The sequence below is a fragment of the Notamacropus eugenii genome, chromosome 4 (genome assembly GCF_028372415.1).
Source record: "Notamacropus eugenii isolate mMacEug1 chromosome 4, mMacEug1.pri_v2, whole genome shotgun sequence".
NCBI lineage: Eukaryota > Metazoa > Chordata > Mammalia > Diprotodontia > Macropodidae > Notamacropus > Notamacropus eugenii.
In genome coordinates, this window is record NC_092875.1 from 318,936,936 (window position 1) to 318,962,199 (window position 25,264).

At 36.8% G+C, this 25,264-nt stretch overlaps 1 protein-coding gene across 20 annotated transcripts in view; it reads left to right on the forward strand.

The window, feature by feature from the left end:
- The window catches only part of RNF180 (ring finger protein 180), a 285,964-nt gene that overhangs the window by 84,027 nt on the left and 176,673 nt on the right, over positions 1-25,264 (forward strand). For 11 of the 20 annotated variants that reach the window (XR_011966184.1, XM_072605045.1, XM_072605042.1 and 8 more), the window contains 2 exons: positions 7,027-7,122; positions 17,059-18,024. Coding sequence is in view for 19 of the 20 variants with exons in the window: in XM_072605045.1 (XP_072461146.1) it covers positions 7,027-7,122; positions 17,059-18,024 (1,062 nt within the window). In the remaining variant the exon portion in view is untranslated. The other 9 variants (XM_072605047.1, XM_072605054.1, XM_072605046.1 and 6 more) reach the window with 3 other exon arrangements.

A 25,264-nucleotide genomic window follows, 5' to 3' on the forward strand; every position in this document is an offset into this window, starting at 1 on the left:
CAGCTTTCCAAAGTGTTGACTTTTTTCATAATTCTTTTGCATTACTCTCATTTCTTTTCCCAATTTTTCTTCTGTCTCTCATGATTTCAAAGCTCCTTTTTGAGTTCTTTTTGAGGTCTTTCTGGGCTTGAGATCCCTTCCCATTTTTCTTTGGGGTTTTTCCCATAACTCTTTTGACATTGTTGTCCTCTTCTGAGTTTGTGTCTTGGTCTTCCCTGTCACCATAATAACTTTATATGGTTAGATTTTTTTGTGTGTGTTTTTTTGTTCATCCTTTTTTGTTTGCTTGTTTTTCTTTCTTTTAAATTTGAGCTCTGCTCCCAGGGTGGCAGGGGCACTGTCTTCAGTTTCTTTCACTAGTGATTGCAGGCCCTGGCTGTTTACCTGGTGCTGTACTGATGTTGCTCCAAGACCCAAAAAGGGATTCTCCTGTCTGCTTCTGTACTGAGGGCATGGGGTGGGGGTTGGTTGGCACTGCTGAAGACTGTAGGGGTCTAGCAGCTTACCTGGTGCTAATCTGGGCTCCTAGTGGTGAAGATCTGGTGTGTGCTGGGGCCTGCTACAGTGTTTCTGCATTTCTTTATAGCTACACTGAAACATGGAGGTCTGACCTCTAGGTGCTGCCTGTTTGCCCTGGGTTATGCTGCTGCATGGCCAGGGCTGGCAGCTACTTATTTGCTTAGGAACCCATAGGGTAGGCATCTACCTGTTTGCCAGGGGCTATGCTGAAACATATGGTGATTCTCAGAGTTGGAGTCTGCTGATTCCTTTGGTTATGCTAAAGTACATTGGGGTTCCCTATTCTTTGTGTTTGCCTGTTCCACCACATTGGGATCCAGGATCTCCTGCTGGTTTGCTGAGGTGGGACTTGCTGTTGGCTTCCTGGGATGCTTCCTGTCTTGGGCTGCACTTCCCTTTCACCTGAGTGAGATGGAACTTTCTTGCTTATTCTCCAAGTTTCTTGGGCTAAAAGATTGTTTCCCCTTGTCTTTTGCTGGTTCTGCTATACCAGGACTTGTTTTGGGCCTCTATTTTATGGTTGTTTGGAGCTGAGCGTGGAAGAGTTGTAGTGGTTTACTGTTCACTCCACCATCTTGGCTTCTAGAAGTCCTCCCAATATCTCTTTTTAATGAAGTGAGCTCTGGGAGTAGCTGTTAATGGTTGGAGTGTCCTAGGGATCTGTCTTTGGCAATGTGCTGTTTAACATTTTTATCAATGACTTGGATAAGGGCAGATGGCATACTGATCAAATTTGCAAGTGACAGAAAGCTGAGAGAGATAGCTAACACAATGAATTATAGAGATAGGTTCCAAGATCTTGACAGATTAGAATTTGGGGCTTAATAGAATAGGATGATGTTCAGCAGGGATAAATGCAAAATCTTTCATTTCAGCATTAAAATACTTTACAAATATAGAGAGCAGTTACTCTGAAAAAAGATCTTAAGGTTTTAGTGGACCATAAGCTCAAAAGTAATCAACAGGGTGATGTGGCAGCAGCAAACATAAGGGGCTCTTGATCTATTTTGAAAGAGACATATATTCCAGGAATAGGAAACTGATAATCCCCAAATGCTCTGTAGTATTTCATTCACTTCTAGGCATCTGAATTTAAGGATCTTAAAAAACCAGAGATTGTTCAGAGGAGGAGATAAGCAGCAAGGTATATGGCCTTGATTCTATGATGTGAGAATGGATTGAAGGAACTGGGCATGTTAAGCCTTTATGAACAGAATGTTCTGGGAAATCATGTTGGTTGTGTGCAAGTATTTAAAGACCTATCATTTGGAGAAGGAATTAGACTGGTTCTTTTCATTCACAGAAGACAAAGCAAGAAGTTATACGTGGAAGTTACAAAGCAAGAAAAAATTATTTTTTTTAATGATTTTTTTTTGTTTGTTTTTTGTTTTTTTTATTTAACTTTTAACATTCATTTTCACAAAATTTTGGGTTACAAATTTTCTCCCCTTTTATCCCCTCCCCCCCCCAAACACCAAGCATTCTAATTGCCCCTATGACCAATCTGCTCTCTCTTCTATCATCCCTCTCTGCCCTTGTCTCCGTCTTCTCTTTTGTCCTGTAGGGCCAGATAGCTTTCTTTACCCCTTTACTTGTATTTCTTATTTCCTAGTGGCAAGAACATTACTCGACAGTTGATCCTAACACTTTGAGTTCCAACTTCTTTACCTCCCTCCCTCTCCACCCCTTCCCTTTGGAAGGCAAGCAATTCAATATAGGCCAAATCTGTGTAGTTTTGCAAATGACTTCCATAATAGTTGTGTTGTATAGGACTAACTATATTTCCCTCCATCCTATCCTGTCCCCCATTACTTCTATTCTCTTTTGATCCTATCCCTCCCCATGAGTGTCGACCTCAAATTGCACTCTCCTCCCCATGCCCTCCCTTCCATCATCCCCCCCACCCTTCTTATCCCCTTATCCCCCACTTTCCTGTATTGTAAGATAGGTTTTCATATCAAAATGAGAGTGCATTTTATACTTTCCTTTAGTGGAATGTGATGAGAGTAGACTTCATGTTTTTCTCTCACCTCCCCTCTTTATCCCTCCACTAATGAGTCTTTTGCTTGCCTTTTTTATGAGAGATAATTTGCCCCATTCAATTTCTCCCTTTCTCCTCCCAATATCTTTCTCTCTCACTGCTTGATTTCATTTTTTTTTAAGATATGATCCCATCCTCTTAAATTCACTCTGTGCACTCTGTCTCTATGTATGTGTGCATGTGTGCATGTGTGTGTGTGTAATCCCACCCAGTACCCAGATACTGAAATGTTTCAAGAGTTACAAATATTGTCTTTCCATGTAGGAATGTAAACAGTTCACCTTTAGTAAGTCCCTTATGACTTCTCCTTGCTGTTCACCTTTTCATGGTTCTCTTCATTCTTGTGTTTGGAAGTCAGATTTTCTTTTCAGCTCTGGTCTTTTCATCAAGAATGCTTGAAAATCCTCTATTTCATTGAAAGACCAATTTTTCCCCTGAAGTATTATACTCAGTTTTGCTGGGTAGGTGATTCTTGGTTTTAGTCCTAGTTCCTTTGACTTCTGGAATATCCTATTCCATGCCCTTCGATCCCTTAATGTAGAAGCTGCTAGATCTTGTGTTATCCTGATTGTATTTCCACAATACTTGAATTGTTTCTTTCTAGCTGCTTGCAATAGTTTCTCCTTGACCTGGGAACTCTGGAATTTGGTCACAATGTTCCTAGGAGTTTCTCTTTTTGGATCTCTTTCAGGCGGTGTTCTGTGGATTCCTTGAATATTTTGCCCTCTGGTTCTAGAATCTCAGGGCAGTTTTCCTTGATAATTTCATGAAAGATGATGTCTAGGCTCTTCTTTTGATCATGGCTTTCAGGTAGTCCCATAATTTTTAAATTGTCTCTCCTGGATCTATTCTCCAGGTCAGTTGTTTTTCCAATGAGATATTTCACATTATCTTCCATTTTTCCATTCTTCTGGCTTTGTTCTGTGATTTCTTACTTTCTCATAATGTCCTTAGCCTCCATCTGTTCCATTCTAATTTTGAAAGAACTATTTTCTTCAGTGAGCTTTTGAATCTCCTTTTCCATTTGGCTAATTCTGCTTTTGAAAGCATTCTTCTTCTCATTGGCTTTTTGAACCTCTTTTGCCAATTTAGTTAGGCTATTTTTCAAGGTGTTATTTTCTTCAGCATTTTTTTGGGTCTCCTTTAGCAGGGAGCTGATTTGCTGTTCATGCTTTGACTTCATGTCTCTCATTTCTCTTTCCAGCTTTTCCTCCACCTCTCTAACTTGATTTTCAAAATTGTTTTTGAGCTCTTCCATGGCCTAAGCCCATTGTGTGGGCTGGGACACAGAAGCCTTGATTTCTGTGTCTTTGCCTGATGGTAAGCATTGTTCTTCCTCATCAGAAAGGAAGGGAGGAAATGCCTGTTCACCAAGAAAGTAACCTTCTATAGTCTTATTTCTTTTCCCTTTTCTGGGCATTTTCCCAGCCAGTGACTTGACCTCTGAATATTTTCCTCACACCCACCTCGCCTCCTGATCCTCCCAGCCATCATTTGGGGTCTGAGATTCAAATGCTGCTTCCAGCCTCAGGGCTTTGGGCGGGGGCAGGGCTGCTATTCAGTGTGAGATTAAGTTCAGATGCTCAGGTCGGGGCAGGGCCACCTCTCAGGCTCAGTTCCCTCAGGGAGTTTATGCACAGACCTTCAACAATGGATCCAGGCTCCTGCCTGCTTGGGGAGCCCCAGTCTCCCGCCTCCCCTCAGCTTCTGTCTCCTGAGGGGGCCCAAGCCATGGGGGCACCCCACTTCCCCCTCGACCCGCCAAAGAGACTCTCTCACCGACCCCCGTCACCTGTGGGTGGAGGGACTTGTGCGGCCGCTGGAGATCCCGTCTCTGAAGCCCGCTCGGATCTGTTCCTCTTGGTGCCGCGTCCGCGGCAGGGCTGTACTCAGCTCCCAGTCCCGGTGCCCAGTCCGCAGTGCGAAGGACCTTTTGCGAGAGATTTGCAGGTCTCTCCAGAGCAGAAATCTCCCTCGCTCCAATGTTCTGTGGCCTCTGGGTGCAGAATTCGCTGTGAGTTACTTCTTTGTAGCTGTTCTATGGGTTGTGGGTTCGGAGCTATGTGTATGTGCATCTTTCTACTCGCAAGAAAAAATTCTTAATGAAGTCTCAAAGTGATGCATTGTGAGAAGTGGTAGGTTTCACCTCCTTGGAGACTGAATGATTACTTGTCGTGTATGGATTTGAATATATGACTTCTGAGGTCCCTTCCAGTACTCAAATTCTGTAATTCTGTGGACATGACAGACACTCTCCTAACAACAGATTCTCTGGAAAAGACAATAACAGAATTGGAACCCAAACATATAGATACAAAAGGAAAATAAAGGGAAATAATTAAAATTAAAAGGCAATTGTAAAACACTTGAGACTTCAATAAAACAACAATACTGAACTTGAATATAGGATGTGAAGTGATACATATTTTAGGCCTTCCAGGAGACAAAAAAAATCATGAAAAAGAAAGCCTGAATGCTTTACTTTGGGAAATTAAGAAAAATAGAAATATTAGAAAAAAAGTAGAAATATTAGAAACAAATACCACAATACATATCAAGGGAATCTATAGAACACTAAGAGAATGAAAATCCATGTTTAATAGGAAACATAACTCAAACTTCAGAATTATTATATAAAACCATATTACAGATAACAAGGGAAAAGAAAACTTTAACACTCCAGAGAGAATCAGTCACAATAACAGGATTATTTCTGTTTTGCAAGAAATAAAAGAAAAACTTTCAATATGATATTTTTTGGCAGGGGGATTGCTTATCTCCCCAAAAATAATATAACAGGGAAACCTAAGTTCAAAAAGAAAGTGTTATGTCATCAACAGAGGAAAACAATTAGAGAAAAGGTAAAGAATAGGATTGGGCTTTCTTCTTAGACTAATTAGAGAGCCCTTCTACTTCATTTGCTACCTTCCAAAAAAAAAAAAAAATTAAAATCTTAAATACCAACAGAGTGAAAATCTAACTTGTTTCAAATGATTCTAAAAAAATCAAGAACTAATTATGGTTTTAGCTAAGGTATCAATAAAAATTCCTTTTCTATGTAAAAAATGAGGTTCAATATGGATGCATATCATAATTTCAAGTTTTCCTTTAAGACTTAAGCACCATCTTCTATATGGAACATTTCCTGATCTACTACCTGGTAGTATTCTCTCTGCCAAAATTACTGTCTCTATTTTGTATGTACCTATATATGGAGATATTGTCATCCCACCCCACGCCCCATGAAATGTTAACAGCTTACTTAATTTTTGTCTCTGTATACTCTATGCCTAGCACGTGCCTACTTTGCTGGTTGATAAACTTTATCAGAGCCAGTTGTGCCTGTGTAGATCTCATATTTAATCCCATGTTCGTCTAATCAGTTTAATAATTGTCATCCCAGCTTTGCCACTATCTGTGTAGCTTTGCTATTCTCTGTGTGATTTTGAAGTTCCCATTTCTTCCTTTGGCATGTTTCTTTTTTATAAAATGTCAAGTTTAGATGAATTCTGAGAATTCTTCTGCCTCTAATATTTAACATTCCTAAAAAATAAAAGGACTCTCAAATAAGGAATTCTATGCCTTTCCTTTAGAACTGTAAAGCTCCTGGATGTCAGGACACATGTGTCTCGTTTTAGTGTCCTAAGACTTAGGCAGAGTGTTTGCTTAAAATGCGTATTTAAGATATTGTGTTTTGTGTTGTATGTTACCTTCCATTGGGACTGATACTCAGCAAGTCTGAGAATTCTGCTCAAAACAGCATGTCTAGTTCTGAGTATTAACCCCCGAAGCTCTGTAGCATAGGTTTCTAGCTATCAGATTGACCAATAGGGAAGACAGGAATGAGTTTATTTGTTTGTTTTTTTTTTTTTTAATTCAACTGCCTGTGGGCTCAAAAATCATTTTTTCCCTCTAGGCATAATATTCTCAATGTTCTTTATCTTCATACAAGATTACACTGTATTTATCACATTAGGTGTGTTAGGTAGTCCTGCCAGTATTTCAGATAAATTAGTAGAACAATAATCAGTTTTGCCAAAATCAGGAACTTTTACAAAATCTCAGTGACTGTGATCAGGATATTTTTTCCTCCTAAAACATGCCAAAGAGATAATGAAAGAATAAATTTATATGCTCAGTCATTTGGGGGCTAGTCAAAGACAGGAGGTCAAGAGAGTCTTGTGAAGAACTTAATAACAGACAGAAATCCATAGGTAACTTACTGCTAAATCATACATTTTTGATTCATGAGTCCATGAAAACAGAACTAGATCCCTACTTTAAGCAAATTGATGCTTCCTGAAATGCTTTTTGTTTGCTGAGTTTTCTTTTTGTTTTGTTTTGGTTTTGGTGGGGGGAAGGTCAGGCACGGAGTAGAGTATTTGTTTCCCCTGCTGAATTGGAATGTGCTCGAATATATAGCTTATAAACTAAATAAACCACTAATCTCATACTTCTCTGTTTAGCAGAATGGTTTAGCTGCTACACCTCCAAATACTTGTAATGTATGGCACATGAATGTAGAAGCCCTTCCAGAATGGATGAATTATGTACTAGAAAAGGTAGGTGTCTATTTTCTAGACTAAAATCAATTCGAAAAAAATAACTTTCAGTGGTTTTTTGTCTCTTTAAGTTTAAGCTCTTTGACTTGGGGGATTTGTTCCATTTGGAAGAATTTGGTTTCAGAGGTTTAAAAAGCTACGTATCACTCTTTGCTGCATGTAATATGCCATTTGTGTGCAATCATGTCAAGTTAGAGCAATTCTGTGTTTTCAAGGGATCTTAAAACAATGTTGGAGGTGTTGCAATCCATCCCTTTGGTATCTCAGATATTTTAGGGTTTACCACTCAAAGTTAAGAATTAAGTCTCAGCCAGAGTGCTTTTGCTCTCTTCTACCATATATGCCCCATAACTATTTCTATTTCTTTTAGTACAGTTCTTGGATAAGAAAATAATATGTTCCTGAAAAAAATTGTATTTGAGTTAAAATTATGAAAATAAAATAATTTTCATTGATTTGCATTATAATATCCTGAAATGTATATTTTGTCACAGAAAATAAATTGCCCTCAGTATTACAAAAGAAAAACTTTAAAAAAACTACTGGAAAACTCTTTTACAATTTAAAGAGAAATGTATAAGTTTCTGGTCTTGTAATAGTACTCTAATCTCATTGAAGTTAAGTTAAACCACTTAAAGGATCCTTGCATTTTTGCAGGGATGCCTAGGTATTTTCAGCCCTTTATTAAGTAAAATACAGCAGTACAACTAGAATTTTCTTTTAAGCTTGTTTGTTCTTTCCTTCAGCAAACATTTGTTGAAAACCTATTGTGTGCAAGTTACTCTGTCACGCAGTCATAGATTCATAGTCACATCTGTCAATATTAGGTCAAATAACTAAGGAGGAGGAGGATATTCTTGCCCTCCTTTCTTTCCTGAGTTCAACTTCTTTATTATGCATCTTTACTTAAGATTGGCATGTGATATACATTACTCAAGAGTAATGCAGAAAAGTGTCAGAAGTAACTGTTATTTTTTGTGAGACCTAAAGACTGAATAAGCTGTTGAAGGGTTAAATATCCTACAATTTGTCCAACTTTCAATAATTAATTTGTTAACAGATCAGTCCTTTTAAATTTGTTTTTAATAATATAAAAATAAGGTACTGTATTGGTTAGGGAACTATTAACCTGTTAAGTAGTTAGACATCTTGCTCTGAATATCTTTCAGGGCAAATAATCCTTTTGTAATTAAGATAATTCAATTTCTTTATTAAGTACCCTATAAATGCAAGGCACTGGGGGATACAATGATAAAAAACAGCAACAAAAAAAGAAGCTACTGCTCCATATCTAGGAGCTTATGTCTTGAATTTATCTCCCCAAATTCTTCTGGAGCATCGTCTGTTTGAATAACAGTTCTGTGCTCTGTTCATTTCTGAAATTCTTAAACACTGCCTGAGTATTCTAGAACACAAAATTCTGATTTTCTCATTAAGCTAGAATCTCAGTGTTAAAATGTTTGCAGTAGAGAAGAATCAGAAATATGGTTGGAATATGTACAAGAATGTTACTGAAATACCAAAAAGAACTTTTTAAGGTAGTTTCACCCATAAAGTGATCCAATGGAATTGCCCCTGAGGATTTTGTTGAACCAAAGTTATATGCTTTAATTTCATTATATTTATAAGTTGCATGCAGAAATGAGGTAGTACAATTTGGAGCAATCCAGTCTTTTGCCTGTCTGGATATAAGCCCAGGGATGGGGAACCCGCAGCCTCAAGGCCACATGTGACCCCACTAGATTTTCTCCTAACTGGCTTTGCTTACAGGAAAACAAAGGTTGATTTGTTATCCACTTCACAAAGAAGTGTTCCCCTTAATTAGTAACACCTGATTTATTTCTGAGAATTACAGACTATTAGGGGTGGGAAACCTGTGGCCTCAGGGCCACGTGTGGCCCTATAAGTCCTCAGATGTGGCCCTTTGACTGAATCCAAACTTCACAGAACAAATCCTCTTAATAAAAGGATTTGTCTGTAAAATTTGGTCTCAGTCAAAAGGCTACTCCCAAGGACCATATGGCCTTCAGGCCACAGGTTTCCCACTCCTGATACAACCTATTTGTATGAACAAAAAATATTAAGAGATTTGGGTAGCCTTGTCACAATGAAGTACCGCAGTCTAGTACTATCTTACAAAGACAGCCTGGTCTCATTCTATTCACTTTCATACATGCTCTGTATCTTACTCCTTTTATGCTTGTGTTCACACTATTCCCAATGCCTAGAAATCTTCTCCTCCCCAAATCCTGCTGTTTTTATTCTGAATTCTGACTCCTACTTTTAAAAGCTAACTCTGAGTCAACTTTTCCATAAAACCTTCCCTAAATCAGTAATGACTTGCCTCATATTCTGCATTAGTACTTTGCTTACCTCTCTTTTGCATTAATTGTGTCATAGATACAAAAGAAAGGATTTCTAAAAGGTTACTACCTTTCACTAACTAGGTGAAGAAGGTGTATGAAGGAGCCCAGGAAGCCTGATGAGGTATTTGGATAAAAACTAGGATAGACAAAAATAGAGATGTTATAATTGTAATATGCTACACACTACTTGGATAGAAGGAGGAAATAGATGAGTTTGGGGACTGTATCACAAACCTGGCACAGAGGCAAACTATAGTAGTAGTGAAAAACTTCAGTTATTCACATGTGAATATGCACATGCTGAAGATCTCTCTGTGCCAAAAAAGCAGGACAGCTAATCTAACAGGATCTTCTTGATCTACCTTATGTTTCAGCTTCAAAAGAGAAAAGAACCAATAGAGAGAAATGCTTTACTAGATTAGTTTTCATTAACTGGAGAAACTAGTTGCAAGGGCAGAAATGATTAGAAACATTGTAAAGGAAGTTGAAGAAAAGAGGAAATCTGGTGTGTACTCTGGATTTTGGGAAAGCAGAGTTCAAAGCATTTAGAGGGAAGACAAGTAGAGTGCCATGGCTAAAATTCTGCAGTGAAAGGAAGCTCTCAAGAAAGAATTTTTAAAGATAAGGAATAATTCTGTCAAGAAAAAAGGAAAGAATTATGGATTCCAAAAAGGACACGTACAGAAGATAGAAACAAAGACAGATAATGTAATATAGACGAAAAATATGGTGTAGACCAGTAAAGCTTTTATTTTAAAGTATTTAAAGTTCTGAGTAAAAAAATGCTAGTGAGGACTAGCAGTGCTAAGGACAACAATAGTGAAAGGTTTTTTTGTTTTGTTTTCAAAGCTATTTTTGGATAAAGAAAATCAAAGAAGTCATATATTTACTGCTCAGTATAGATGGTATAAAAATCATAAATTACAGTGAGAAGGCAGAAGTGCTTAACTGTTTTGTTTCTCAAGGAGACCAACGTTTTGACTGGAAAGGGCTAAGGAAAAATAGCTAACAAGCAGTTGAAACCCAAAATAAGTAGGGTCATTACAAAGTGAGCACAATAGGCCATCTGTTTTTGTGTCATGGATCCCTTTGTCAGTCTGGTGAAGCCTCTAGACTCATCAGAATAATCTACTTTTAAAAAATTCATAATTGAAGGAAATGCTAGATTTCAGTTAGAGGTTAGTGAAAATAAAGAGGTGTTTTTTTCTCAACCAAGTTCGTGCACTCCCTAAAATCTATTAAAAAAGTTGGTGAACACCAGAGTAAGAATTCCTGCCCTAGGTTGGCCTAGATGAACTACATGCCTGGGTAATGAATTACCTAGAAACCACAATTGCTTGGACCACTATCATTGATATTTGAAAGGTCCTGAAGGTATCACTGGACTGGAGTAGGGGCAAGTGTTCTAATTTTTAAAAAAGAGGATAGTTGAGTCTGCAGACCATGTGCCAGCAAGCTTGACTTAGATTCCTTATAAAATTCTAGAATGAACAATTAAGGGAAAGATTTGTGAAAATCTAAAAAAAAGGAAGTAGTAATCAGAGATATTCAGAAAGATTTCATGAAAAATCAGGTTATAGTTGACTAATTTAATTTTCTTTTTGGCAGGGTTATTAGACTGGTACTTTCAGGGACTTCTGTAGCTATAATTTATGCAAATTTCTGCAAAATATTTGACCTTTCTCATATTATTATTCTCTTTCAAAAGATGTAGAGATAAGAACTAGATAGAAATAGATTTGGAACTGGTAGGATTTTGAATGGCAAAAAAAAAATAGTCTAATGACTAATGTTTGATGCCAAATTTTATATAGCCTGTCAGTGCAGTTTTAGATTTTCTCTCTGTCATTCCATATTTTGGCTCTCCCTCTTAGCTTTGTGACACTTGGAAATTTGACAAAAATGCCACCTGTTCTTATTCAAATCACTGATAAAAAGGTTAAATAGCATAGGACAAGGAACAGATAGCTGGAGGACTTGAAAAGAGACTCCCTTCCAAAAGTAAACATTAGTATCAATATGATAGTACTGACTGATGTCCTATGAATTAAAGTCCACAAATACTTATTAAGCAGCTTCTTTGCACAGAAAACTCCCAGTTTCCTCTGCTGGATCTGTCTCAAGAATGGAGCCCACTAATCATGGGTATCCTCCAAAGCTTTCTTGGGCCCTATTCTCTTTTCCTTCTATACTGTTTTACTTGTTCTTATCAGCTACCTTGGGTTCAGTTATCATCTCTGTGTAGATATTCTTATATCTGTTTATCTAACAGTAACCTTTCTTTTATCTTATATTGAACATTGGACATCTTGAAGGATGTCTTGTAAACATCTAGCACAACTTGTCCAAATTTCATTCTTTACCCCCCACCCCAAAACAAATATAAAAGCAAACCCCTTCTTCTGAACTTCCCAGTTATTGTCAAGGATATCACCACCAGGCTGTGAACCTGGGTGTCATCTTGAGCTCCTCACTCACACTCACCCCATATATTCAGTTTATCACTGAATTTGCCATTTCTACTGTCACAACATCTCTTTAATGCGTCCCTTCTTACTACTCACATACCTCCCATCATGGTGCAGGTTCTCACTACTTCGTGCCTAGACTATTACAATAGCTTTCTAGTTGATCATCTTGCCTCAGGTCTCTCCCAGTTCCAGTCTATTCTCAACTCACCTGCCAAAATGATCTTCCTAAAGGTCTTACCATGTAAATACTTCTCCTAATTCAGTAGACTACAGTGGCTCCCTATTACAACCTTTCGAATAAATGCAAAGGTTTTTTAAAGCCCGTTCCAACCTGACTTCTTCCTATATACCTTACTCCTTTCTTCATACTCTATGGACCAACAATACTTATTCCTCCTTTAACATGATACTCCATCACCCAACTCTGGGCATTTTTATTGCCTGTCCCTCATGCCTACAATTCTCTCCCTCACCTCTACCTCCTGCCTTCCTTAGATTCCTTCAAGACTCAGTTTAAATCCTAGCTTTTCTAGGAGACTTTTTCCAGTCCTCGCCTGCCCCTCACTTACCTAGTCCCTTCCCTCTTATGCTACTTTGTATTTGTACTGCTTATAGCTTGTATGTTCATAGTTGTTTGCATGTCTTCTCCTGCATTATATGAGCAAAAACCATATTTTTTGTCTTTCTTTGCATCTTCAGCACTTAGCACAGCAGCTGGCAGTCACTGCTTAATAATGTTTGTTGTCATTGATGGCAATGCTAGATGAAACACAGGTTCCAGCCCTCATGAAGTTTATGTACCCGCAGGGGAGATGTGACACACAAGGAATCTCAGAGACCATTTTATCCTATGCATATGTTTCAGAACCCCCTTCTTAAAATATATCCAACAGATGGTCATCCAACTTTTGCTTGAAAAGACCTTCAGTAAGGGGAAACTCCCTGCCAATGCAGCAAATCCAGCGTTTAGATGATTACCTCACAGAGTCTTCATTCTAACCATCTTCAGCTTTTACCCATCGCTATAGTTTTCCCCCTTGGGATTAACAAGAAAAAAATCTAATCTCTTCTACATGATAACCCACTTGGGTACTTGAAGATGGCTATTATTCTCTCTCCTTGGAGACCCAAGTCTTCTCTTTCCTATGGCAGTATGATCACGATTATGTAGAGAGAGCCTTAGCCATATGAACATCAAATGAAATTTAATCTGTAAGAAAATTATATTTTTTAAATTTTATTTTTTTATATTTTAATATATTTTATATATAAAATATAATAAATGTATTTTTAAAAATAGATCTTATATTTGGCTTAAAATGAACAAGTATAAGGTAGAGGAGGCATGATTGGATAGCAGTTTGACTGGGAAAGGTCTGGTCATTTTTATGGATTATATAAACTTATTATTGGTTAACATTATGGTATAGCATCCACAGAGCTTTCTTCTCTCCTAAGCTGTACTGAGGAACATCATATCCAGAACTGTTATACTTTGACCTGATCATACTGTACCCAGGGTATTGTTTCTACTTCTAGGTACCTTGATCCTGGTCATGCTACTCAGGATGCTCACCAGCTTAGCAATATTATTTCTAAAATGTGGCATCCAGAATAATACCTTCTTTGCCCAGAAACTGCTTAATAAATATTTGATGATTTAAATTGTTGGGATATGTCAGCATTATCAAACTGGGCAGCTGAAATTCAGCCAAGTAATAAGAGATTCTCTAGCTAATGAGACCTGGTGCACAGTGGGACATAGCTGTCCCAATTACCTGAACAATGATAGCATTTAGGGCCAGTCTCACGCTTAGGTGCTTGAATGTTCACATGAGTATATTAGATGGAGGACTATCTATCACTACCATTTTTCCTACCTATAGTCCCCCACCACAGTCATTTGACCTAGTTATTTAGGTTAAGAATTCCTGGACCTTGCCAGCCACCCAGCTGATGTCCCTAAGGACTTTTGCACCTTTCCATGTGCCCTGTTGCTAAACTGTTATGTTTTGTCATATTATGTCTCCCATTAAAGGGGAGGGAACTTTTTATGGTCCTTTTGGCAGAGAATTTTTCACTTTTTCTATTTGTTTCTGTAGGACTTAGGTGCTTTCACATAGTGGCTGCTTAATAAATGCTCATTTATTCCTGGGAAGTTGCTTATATAATAAAAATTTGGAATTTAGGATGCAAAGAAAATGGCCAATTTGAACCTCCTGCCCCCAATTCTCTGTATAATTGTCATTCATTTGTTATTCATTTCATTATTCAGTATGTGTTTAAATACCTGATAATGATGATTGGCATGATAATATCCCACAGTGTTGAATATGAAATTGTCCTCTAGAAGCTTAAAATCATACTTAGAAGTAAAACATTTATTGCAGATATAAAAACTCCTGGGAGAGGGAACATAATGACTCATTCACACTAAGGTGAAATTGACTTAGGTCATTTCCTGAAAACAGTTTTGATTAGCAGAAGGATGAGAAAAGAGCAGAAGGACTTTGTCAAGGGGAGAAGGGAAAAAAAGGACATGTAAAGGAGTTACTGGTTGTATGGAAATGTATTTTAGTCTGTAAGGTCATTATGAAATAGCAGTAGTTTGGGTTTGGTGCCCTCCCTTTTCAGACCTTTTCCCCCAGTAGCCTCTACTTTCCTCCCTGAAATCTGTCCCGTCCCAGCAGTCAACTTATGCCTAGCTCTTAGCTAAGAATTGTAGCTGGGAAATCATCTGATAAAAGAATCTCTACTAAGGTATATTACCTGAAAATGGCTTCCCTGTGCCCCTTCAGTCATATTCTAAAGCAGCCAGTTAAAGGCTGCTTGAAAATGTAGCTCTAAACCAGGTGGTTGAAGAGTTTTTCCACTTTGGGATGGAATACTTTCTTTCTGCTATTAAAGTACAAGTAGACTAATTGTGTACCTTTGCAAAAGTGTGTACGTGTGTGTGTGTGTGCGCGCGTGTGTGTGTGTGTGTGAGACAGAGAGAAACTTACCAGATCTGTGATTTCATCAGTGCAGGGAGCTCCAGGTAAGAAGTTTCTTGACCATCACAGTTCTGTACCTTTTCAGCAGCCTGGATTTTTGGAAAGCAAAGGGGATCAGAGAATCACACAGTCAGTGTGTGTCAGGGTTTGAACAGGGTTTGAACCCAAGTCCTACTTATTGTAAGGTCAGTTCTTTAGCTCTCTAGCCACTATGTCAAGGCCATGATGTCTCTTATTCATACATATAAAACCAGGAGTGGTTTATTTGTGACAAATAGATGGATGGATGGACACCCAAATAAACCATTCTTCAGTTCATAAGAACTGAGGTTTTGTCAAATTTAGTCCCAAGTTTTATAGGATAAAATTAGATTTATATTTGATTTTGGTATTTCACTTCTAAGTTCAAATTCTAGGTTCACGTCAGCCATATTTTTTCCATTTATGCTTCTTTCCCAACACCTGCTCTGTAAATTCTGTATCTTTTCATATTATCTCAAATCATATGGCAGTGATCAGTCATTTAAGTCATGTCTGAATCTTCATGATGTAATTAGGGTTTTCTTGGCAAAGATACTGGAGTGGCTTGCTATTTCCTTCTCCAGCTCATCCAGATGAGGAACTGAGGCAAACAGGGTTAAGTGACTTGTCCAAGGTCACCCAGTTAGTAACTTAGCTTCCTAAGTCTTCCTGACTTCAGGCCTAGCACTCTATCCACTGTGTCACCTAGCTGCCTAAATCCCTGCTGAACTCCAATTTTGGGGAATGTAAAAAACACTTATATCCTCTAGAAGGGTCATTGTTAGGAACCTCAGAGCATGTTCATTATGTGGATAGATGATCCAAGTTCAGAAATGATTGCTATGATATGAGATTCATTAGTTCTATTTGGAACAAATCCTAAATAAACTCTGTTTTAGGTTGTTCTTAAGCAGACTTGGAAAAAAGAGAAATATTTTCACTAAAAACTTCCTGCCATTGCTACCATGACCTAAAACTGAATATTCTTCCACCTTTTTCAGAAGTCCAGAAGTACTTGTTTCTGAAAGATCCTGCTTGTCCTCTTTACAAATTTTTCAGGATGTATTTATGCCATATTAAGTACCAAAGCAATATAAATCGCAAAAGCATGGAAATTTTTTTTTTGATAACACTTTAGTAAGCATTAAAGACTACTCCCAAATTAAAATCCTCTTTTTATAGATTAAGAATACCTGAGGGAACAAATATATATATACTTATACATATATGTGTGTGTATGTGTATGTGTGTATGTGTGTGTGCATATGTGTATATATACATCTTAAAACCTGAGAGGCCTAATATTTTTTCTTTAAAATTTTTAGAATCAGATTGCTGCAGTTTTGTTTACATACAGATTTCTGATTTTATAATATTTGGTGCTGTACAAAAATTTGACATTTTCTTACTATATTTATCCCCTCAAAAAATAATTCAATATTTATAAATATTCTGCACCTTACGTAATGTGTTATAATACTGCAAATATTCTGTTACTTCCTACAGTAACAATGAATATTTAAACCAATTCATTTTACTACTAGTTTTTAAATTTGAATATTACTTGTGTTCTACTTAAAGGATGCAATCAATATGTACTTTGGTTATATGTGAAAAACCAGGCAAATTTTTATTCTATTTCTTGTAAGAATTTGCCTCCCATAAACCTTAGTATGAAAGAAGTGTGCCAAAATAACTTAACTTTGAGACTTTACTTTCAAATTCAGACATATAGACAAATTTATTTCCCAAGTTATATATGTATACTTCATCTTGTGGGCAGATACTTAAGTATATTTTTTTATAATATTTTAAGGGTAATATTCAGACAATAGTGTATAAAGTTCTTTCTAGAATTTTGGAGTTGCTTTTAATTCATTGAAAGTTTTGTTTCATTTGCTGTTCCAGCTGTTCTTTTACAAACAGAAAGCTTGCTTTTACCATAGTAAAAGTTTTACGTAGCTGTTTCTCTCATCTATTCTCTCCTCTCTCTCTCTCTTTCTGTCTCTTTCATACATACACACACACACACACACACAAATGCACATACAATTAATGCATTGTTTTTATTTTCTGTACCTGTAGGCACCGTGGACAGTTGGAAAACTGAATTGCCCATTTTGTGGGGCCCTTTTGGGGGGCTTTAACTTCATCAACAGCCCAAAATGTTCCTATGGCCAATTTGTAGCTGTACATCTTTGCAAGAGAAGGACAGATTACCAGCCTGTTCCTATAATCAGACTAACGCGACCATCAGTAAAATACTTGTCACTTTATAGAGTTCAGTCAGGCCTCAACAAAGAGAATACACTCAAAAGTACAGGTGTTACCTGGAAGAACAGAAATCAAGGGCTTTTAAACATGGCCCAAAATAATAATGTTCCCGGAAGATTAACTGAAGCTCTTTGCCTGGAGGTGCGATCAACCAATTTTGAGACGAATAGTGAAAAACTGCACTTCAAAGCATCTAATCCAAAATACCATCTTTTTGTTCCCCAGCCTGTGAATGACAGATGCAGTATAAGAGCTTTTCATAGAAAATCACATAGTTTGGATCTGAACATCAGAGAGAAACTGGCCTTATTGCCTACTTTATATGAAGCACATGGTAAGATTCCTGCCTGTAACAGGCTAAATGAAACACAGCCTTTTGACCCTCATGGCTTGTATGTAGGTTCTAGTAAAAATAGTCATTCCTCTGCGGATTCATCCAGTTTCGATGGTAATGGGCTACTGCAAAGATTTTCAGTGCCTTCCTGTAATACTCTGAGACAAAGAGAGGAAGACTTTCAGTGTGGTTTAGAGGCTTCCATTGCACATTCTCACCATAATACTATTGATGAACTGCCTTTCCGGATGGACTTCCCTGTAGCTGTCAGTGGTGTGGATGAGCCTGGTGACCAGGAAGAAGGCATCTCATCTATTGGTTTCTTACAGTCTGCTGGTTTCTCTTTGGGTGCCATTAACCAAAGTCTAAGCAAGAGACAAAGAAACAAGTTAAAGAATCTGAGAAGGAAGCGACGGAGACATCGAAGATGGCTACAGAAACAGGTAGGAAACTTGACTCTACACCGTACAGAGGGTGGTTGTTGTTGCTCTTATTGGGGAGGAGGGGGGCATATCTTAAAATATTTGGATTTTTTTAAAGGATTTAATCCTTTTTTAAATGACTGTTCATCATTGTACTTAAGTAATACCTTATAAATACAAAGCACTAGAGCAGCTGATATTTATAGCTTTATTTCTAGGCCTAAGTATTATAGACAGATATTTTGAAAACTTCCTTATAATTTTACCCTGAAGTACTAGTAATATTTAGGTAGCAATATTAGGCTTTACAAACTAAGTCTTTTTCTCAAATGCCCCTAATTTCTTCTATATCAGGAGTTCTTAATTTGGGGTCTATGAGTCTTAAAAAATATTTTTGTAACATTTAATATAATTGGTTCTCTCCATAATCCTAATGTATTCCATTGTATGCATTTAAAAACATTATTCTGAGAAGGAAGTCCATAGGCTTCCCAAGACTACCAGCAGGATTCATTACACAGGAAAGGTTAACAAACCCTGCATTATATTATTTCATATTTTTCATAAAATTGAGGTTAGTGTCTTGCTTAAGACCAAGACATTGGAAATCTCTGTGAAAAATTCAAGAGTACTTTATTTGTGTTTAGTGCCATGTATGCAGAAGAATAATAAACAGTATGTTACATTTAAAACTAATTTGACTTTCCTTTGTTTTTGAAAAGAAATTTTTATTATTGTTATTAATACATAAAACAGAATGATACTTTGATCTTAATATGTGATTTAATGTGAGGGATTATGGACCTTCTGCTGTAAATTTTGCTTTTTTATGGCACTACATTGTTTGCTGTGAAAAGATATGACAATGAAAGTATTTTAGATCTCATAAATTTTTATGACTGCTCTTTGCAAATTTTCTTTACAGTCTTTACAATCAGATGATTTAGAGCTACCCCCAGATAAATCAGGCTTCCTTTAGAGGTTCTGAGTATGAGCAGACACTGGGTGATCACCCTTCATAGACATCATATTAGAGATTCATGCTTTGAGAAGTATTTGTATTAGACCACTTTTGTTGTATTTTAAAATGTAAAAAACATTCTTATCTCATGAGCTATGTTAAAGCAAATGACTACCAGAACCATTCTTAGCTCACTGCTTGTACAAAAACAGGCTGAGTTTGGCCTTCAGACTGTAGCTTTCCAAACCCTGCACTAAATTGTCATCAGCATCCTTTCCTGGTCTGATCCACTATTTTTTTTTATGGCAATATATCATAATCCTTATTAATCAATATGTATGTAATACCAGTGATATCAGAGAATTTGTTGCTTATAAGCAAATTGACATTGATCATCGCTTCATAAAAAATTCAAGATTATTTTATTTGTGCTTAGTACAACTTGTATGTATGCAGAAGAATAATAAATATTATGTTCAATTTAAAGCTAAATTTAACCAGAAAGGACTTTTAAGGTTATCTGCCCTTAAACCTGAATCCTAGGTAGATGAAATACTTTACCCAACATTATATAGCTAATAAGCTGGGAATCAAGCCTTCTGAATCCACGCCCAGTGTTTTTCCTGATCTACAGTGCTACTTTTTGTTTTGTTCTATAGAGCATATTTATGGGATTATGATTTTAATTTAAATAATAATAACTTTTATATAATACTTACCAAGTGCCAATCATTGTGCTAAGTGCTTAAAATTTTTTATCTCATTTGACCCTAACCACAACCCTGAGAGGTAGGTGCTGTTATTATCCCCATTTTACAGATGAGATAACTGAGGCAAATAGAGATTAAGTAACTTGACCAGGGTCAGTCACATGCCTAGTAAGTGTCTGAGGCTACATTTGAATTCAGATCTTCCTGACTCTATACTTTTTTGTATTGCTTCTGATCTACAGGATGCTGCAGATAGGTTCAGTGAAATAGTCGTTTTAGCATCATAGGAATAATATACTTAGAGCTAAAAGGGATGTTCAAACCAATTGATTCAATACTTCAATTTTGCAAATGAGGGAACAGGCGCAGAACAGTTATGTGACTTATCTATAGCCAGGTAGGTGATGAGTGTTGTTGTTTAGTCTTTTTTCAGTCATATCTGACTCTTTGTGGTTTTCTTGTCATTTGGGGTTTTCTTGTCAGAGATACTGGAATGGTTTGCCATGTCCTTCTCCAGCTCATTTTACAAATGAGGAAATTGAGGTCACCCAACGAGGAAGTGTCTGATGCCAGGCAGTAAGTGACAGAGGTCCAGTTGAAGCCACATCCTCTGATTTCAGATTCAGTGTTCTCCTTTACCTCATGTCATACTTCAGTTTGTTTTCATCTTTTGATAATATATTTTAACAATGAAAAGAGGTGATTTATTAATATAGTAAAGGCTAACAGGCTTTGCGGCATTTTTATTTGGTTTATCAGCAAGTGATATTGTCCTGTGTCATCAAAATACATTTTGTTGAAAATGAAACAAATTATTTAGCAACACAAACATGTTTATGGATTTTTATTTATCTAAACTGTAAAAACCAAACTCTTTATTGAAATACTAACCTACCTCTGAGTAAAATATAGGTTGATCTTGTGGTATAAGTAAATACACAGAAAGATGCTGTCACAAACAGTGATTGAGCAGGTTGCCCTAAAACATTGGGTTAGGAAATGGAAAATGGAAGATAATATGCTAATTATACTTTGCACAATAACATCTTTGAAATGAAATATTTTATGCTTATGAATTGTATTTCTAAAGCACTTATCTGTTGGGAGTTTGGAATAGATGATCCCAAAAGAGTCTTTTCCAGCTCTTACCATTCTATAATTCAGTGTAGTAATATTTGAGGCCAGAAGGCATGATCTACTATTCAGTTTTGAAATAAGTAATAAATTTGATTTTTGAAATTAAAAATCACTTTATATTTGATTAAATTGTAATTAGTTTCATAAAGCTGCTAGTTCATGAGTCAGTTCAATTTTAAAAATAGTGAATTAAGCTTTTTTCTTTTTTTGTTGAATTAATAAATTGTTTAGGTGGATCTCTTTAGTCAAAATAGTCATTCCAGTAGTCCTGTGTAGACATAGCCTATATAATCCCAGAAATATTACGTAGATAATATAAAACAGATCTTTGACTTTGAGATCTGTGAAATGTGAAAGATTTAAAAGATTGTGACAACTTAGATATTATGTCATTTGGAAGTCCGAGAAAGATCATGAGCAATACTTTCTTTGGAGCGGAGAAAAGTGAAAGAATCTTGAGGCTAATTGACCTGGATGGAGAAAGGAATGCTGAAAAAAAAGTAAAGTTGATATTTTAAGAAGTTACCTCAAGCTGTGATTACTTAATAATGATTGTTAATAATTAGCAAATTATGAATAGTAATTATGTTGACTCTGGAGGATCTCACTGATGTAGATAATTGCTCCAGTGGTACAGATTACAGCTCCTTATCCTGTGTGATTCCTGTCCACTTTTCTCTGTATTCACCCTTCTTTACCTTTGAAGGCACTGACTACTGAAAGAACTGGAAATTTTGATAGACCAGTTGAACACATTGGATTTTTTTTTAAAAGTCATAGGAGAAGCAGCATAGGAGTAGAGAATAGAAAATGTTCTTATTTCAAAAAAAAAAAAAAAAGAACAGAGTCTTTAAACTTTAAATGCTAGTGAATTTGACTTGCATTTGTGGGAGAGCTATAGAACAGTTCAATTAAAAGATGGTTAGTGAATATCTAATAAAGAAAGCCATGATTATAAAGATCTAGAATGTCTTCTTCAAGAAGGGATAGTGCCTGACTAAGCTTTCATTTTTTTTGATAGGATTAGCTAAATTTGTAGATAGATCAGGAGAATGCTTTTGGTCTGGTTTACCCAGATTTTAGCATAACTTAGAGTACCTAATACCATTCTTGTGGAAAACATGGAAAGATGTGGACTAATTAGTTGTTTGAGTGGATTCAAAGAGTAGTCATTTGTTAATGATTATGGCATCTTCATCTTCCCTTGATTCAACACTTCAGACATAGTAGATGCTAGAGAAGGGGAGAAGCCAAAGTAAATGGATATTCTGAGGAACTGATGTGGCAAATGGCAAACAGCTATACTTCACCAGCAGGCAGTTGGAAATGTTAGTCTAAGATTCAGGATGGAGGCAGGACTGGAGTTAAAGGTACAGAAGTGACTTAGGAGATCTCTAATGGAGCACCCCATAGATATCTATCTCTTTGGCTCTGTGCTGTTTGACATATTTATCAGTGACTTGGATAAAGGTATTGGCATCATACTGAGTGGGATAGGTTTAGTGAAGACTTCTCGGATTGTAATTCTTCTCCCAGGGGTGAGGTAAGACCTAGAGGCTCAAGGTTACAAGGTTTAGAGTAGAATAGTTCCATATAAGGATATAAAACTGTGTAGTGTATTAGGGTCTCAATGATTGGATAAAACTTACATAATTCCTCGATGTCTTCATTTCAAAAGGGATTGGTTAGATTTCGTGTCTAGAATGTAAGATCATATTCTCAGCTAATGAGGATAATGGTCAGTGGGGGAGGAGGGACTTGCGTTACAGTCTATATAAATTACTGCCTTTTCTTTGTCTTTGGCTTTCCTACTCCAGATGAACTGGTGTAGGATTGTCCCAATTCTCGAGAATCTAGTAAATAAACTTTCTGTCATCACTTTGAGAGGCCTCTGAGTAATTGATTTAACTAGGGACCTGAGCCATCCCACACAATACTCTTCAAATTTGCACGAGACACGAAGGGGAAAAGATTAATCGATACACACTGGATTATAGAGTCAAGGTCCAAGAAGATCTTGATAGGCTAGAAAATTGGGTTGAATATAATAAAATGATATTCAGTACATATAAATATAAAGCCCTACACTTGAGTTCCAAAAAAATTAACTTCACAAATGTAGGATGAGAGAGAAAACATTAGCCACCAGTTTGTCTGAAAAGATAGAGTTTTTAATAGACTAAAAACCCAATATGAAGTAGAAAAAAAAAAGCTAATGACATCCTAGGTTGCATTAAGGGAGACATGTCTTTCAAGAACAGGGAGGTGAAAATCCCTTTCATCATTAATATTGTGTTCATTTGAAGAAGGATGCTGATTAATTGTAGAATGTCCAAAGGAAGGCAATCAGATGGCAATCAGAATCTTGATCTTGTGTCCTATGCGGGGTCAGCTGAAGGAGATGGATATTTTAAGCATGGAAAAGAGAAGACTTGGGATGGGGGGCATGATTGTGCCCAAATGTTTGAAGAACTGTTTTGTGGAAGGTGAATAAGAGTTATTCTTTATAGGCCAAGTGGACCCAACAAGAGCAATGAGTGAAAATGGCCAAAAAAAAAAAAAAAGGTAAATTTAAATTGGCTGCCACAAAATAACCAAACAAAAACCTTACTTGAATTAGAGCTGTATAAAATGAAATACACTGCCTTGGGAGGTGGTAGGTTTCTTGCCATTGGAGATCTGGAAGCAGAAGGTGGATGATTTATTATGGATGGCATATAGATATAAAGATTTGATATAATCTGTAAAATTTTGGCCTGACTTTTCTTAATCCTAAATGAATTATTACATCATAATTTTCATCACTTTTTCCATTTCTTACACCTGTGAAGGCACTGACTACTGAAAGAATTGGCAGTTAGGGATTCCTTTTGGATATGTGCTGAGTTCCCTTCCAGCTCTAAAATTCTGTGGTTCTGTGATTTTGTTAGGCACCAATTTAAGCAACTTCCTTCATAAGTGCTTAAATGAACCTAAACAGTATACATATTTAGATTTTAATCTGTATATGTGGAGAGGACATTGCCTTATGATGTCTTTGCTCTCAGCAGAGCTTATACATGGCCACCACTTAAGCAACTGTCATAAGGGATGTAGAATAAGGATGCAACTTCAGGCAGGAATGTGATTGCACCTTATTTGGATCTGCTTAAGTGGCAGCAGCAGCAGTAGAAGTGAGGATATAGATAGGGACATAGTTCGATTTTTATACAAAGTAGTAGTATAGATATCTGCACAATTTATGCAAAAGGCTTTTTTTTTTAAACTTCATATGCATATATAGGATTTCAGTAGTTTAGGGAACTCTTTGGTGAGGAAACCTTCTATACTAATGTATTTTCTCTTCATTTTACAATATTACAGAACTCCCTAGAGCAATATCGTCAAACTCAAATAGGCCTTCCTGACTCTGAGACTAGGAAACCTTGAGTTCAGCAATTGCCCCTGCCACAGACTTGCTTCATATCCCTGGGCAAGTCACCTAACCTTTCAGTGAGCTAGGCAACTTTCTAAGACTTTGAAGTTGAAAAGAAGATGCTGGCTAACATTAGTAAAAGGGGATTTCTTCTTTGGAGAGTTCCCTATGTTAAGGAAATCGCAATTGCAGACCAGTACATGGATAGTACTGAGCAGAACGCTTTTGCATAGTTTGATCTGAATCAAACTGCTGGAAATATCACTTTGGTAGCTTTGTGAAAGATGAGATGGAAAAGGAAAGAGTAGAATCAAGGAGACCTGTTAAGACTAATGAGTTGATGAGTGCCTGAACTCATGTGTGGAAGCTGGGGAAGTAGGAAGGAAAGGTACTTATGGCATGGGGTGAGTGGAATGGGAGAGGGGGGCCTCTCGTTTCTTAGTTTTTCCCCCTTAACCTTGGGCATTCCCCAAAGGTTATGCTGCATGGCTGCCTTTGTCACCCTCCAGGTAAGTCACTTCTGTACCTTTAACTCCAGTCTTGCCTCTGTCCTGAACCTTAGACCAGCATTCCCAACCGCCTGCTGGTGAAGTATAGCTATCTGCCATTTAACACATCAGTTCCTCACTATATCTGTTTACTTTGGCTTCTCACCTCCCAGCATCTACTATGTCTGAGGTGTTGAAGCAAGGGAAGAAGATGAAATTAATCCACTCATGACCTGCACAGAAATGTGTGACCAAGACTAGCTCTTTTTTAAAAATTAATTTTATTGAATTTAATTTATTGAATAAATTATTGAATAAATTTATTGAATAAATAATAATTTATTGAATAAAACAAGCATTTCCATAATGTAGTATAATAAAAAAAGATAATTGTACACGAAACTGCAAATCTGTTATGTATAATTTGCTATTTTTTAAAATATGTGATAAAGTTATGTAAATTACTTTTTTCCCCTTTTTGTTACTTTTTTTCTTCCGTGTTCCCCATTCCCATCCTAGAATTGGCTACCATTAGGCACAAATGGTGTGT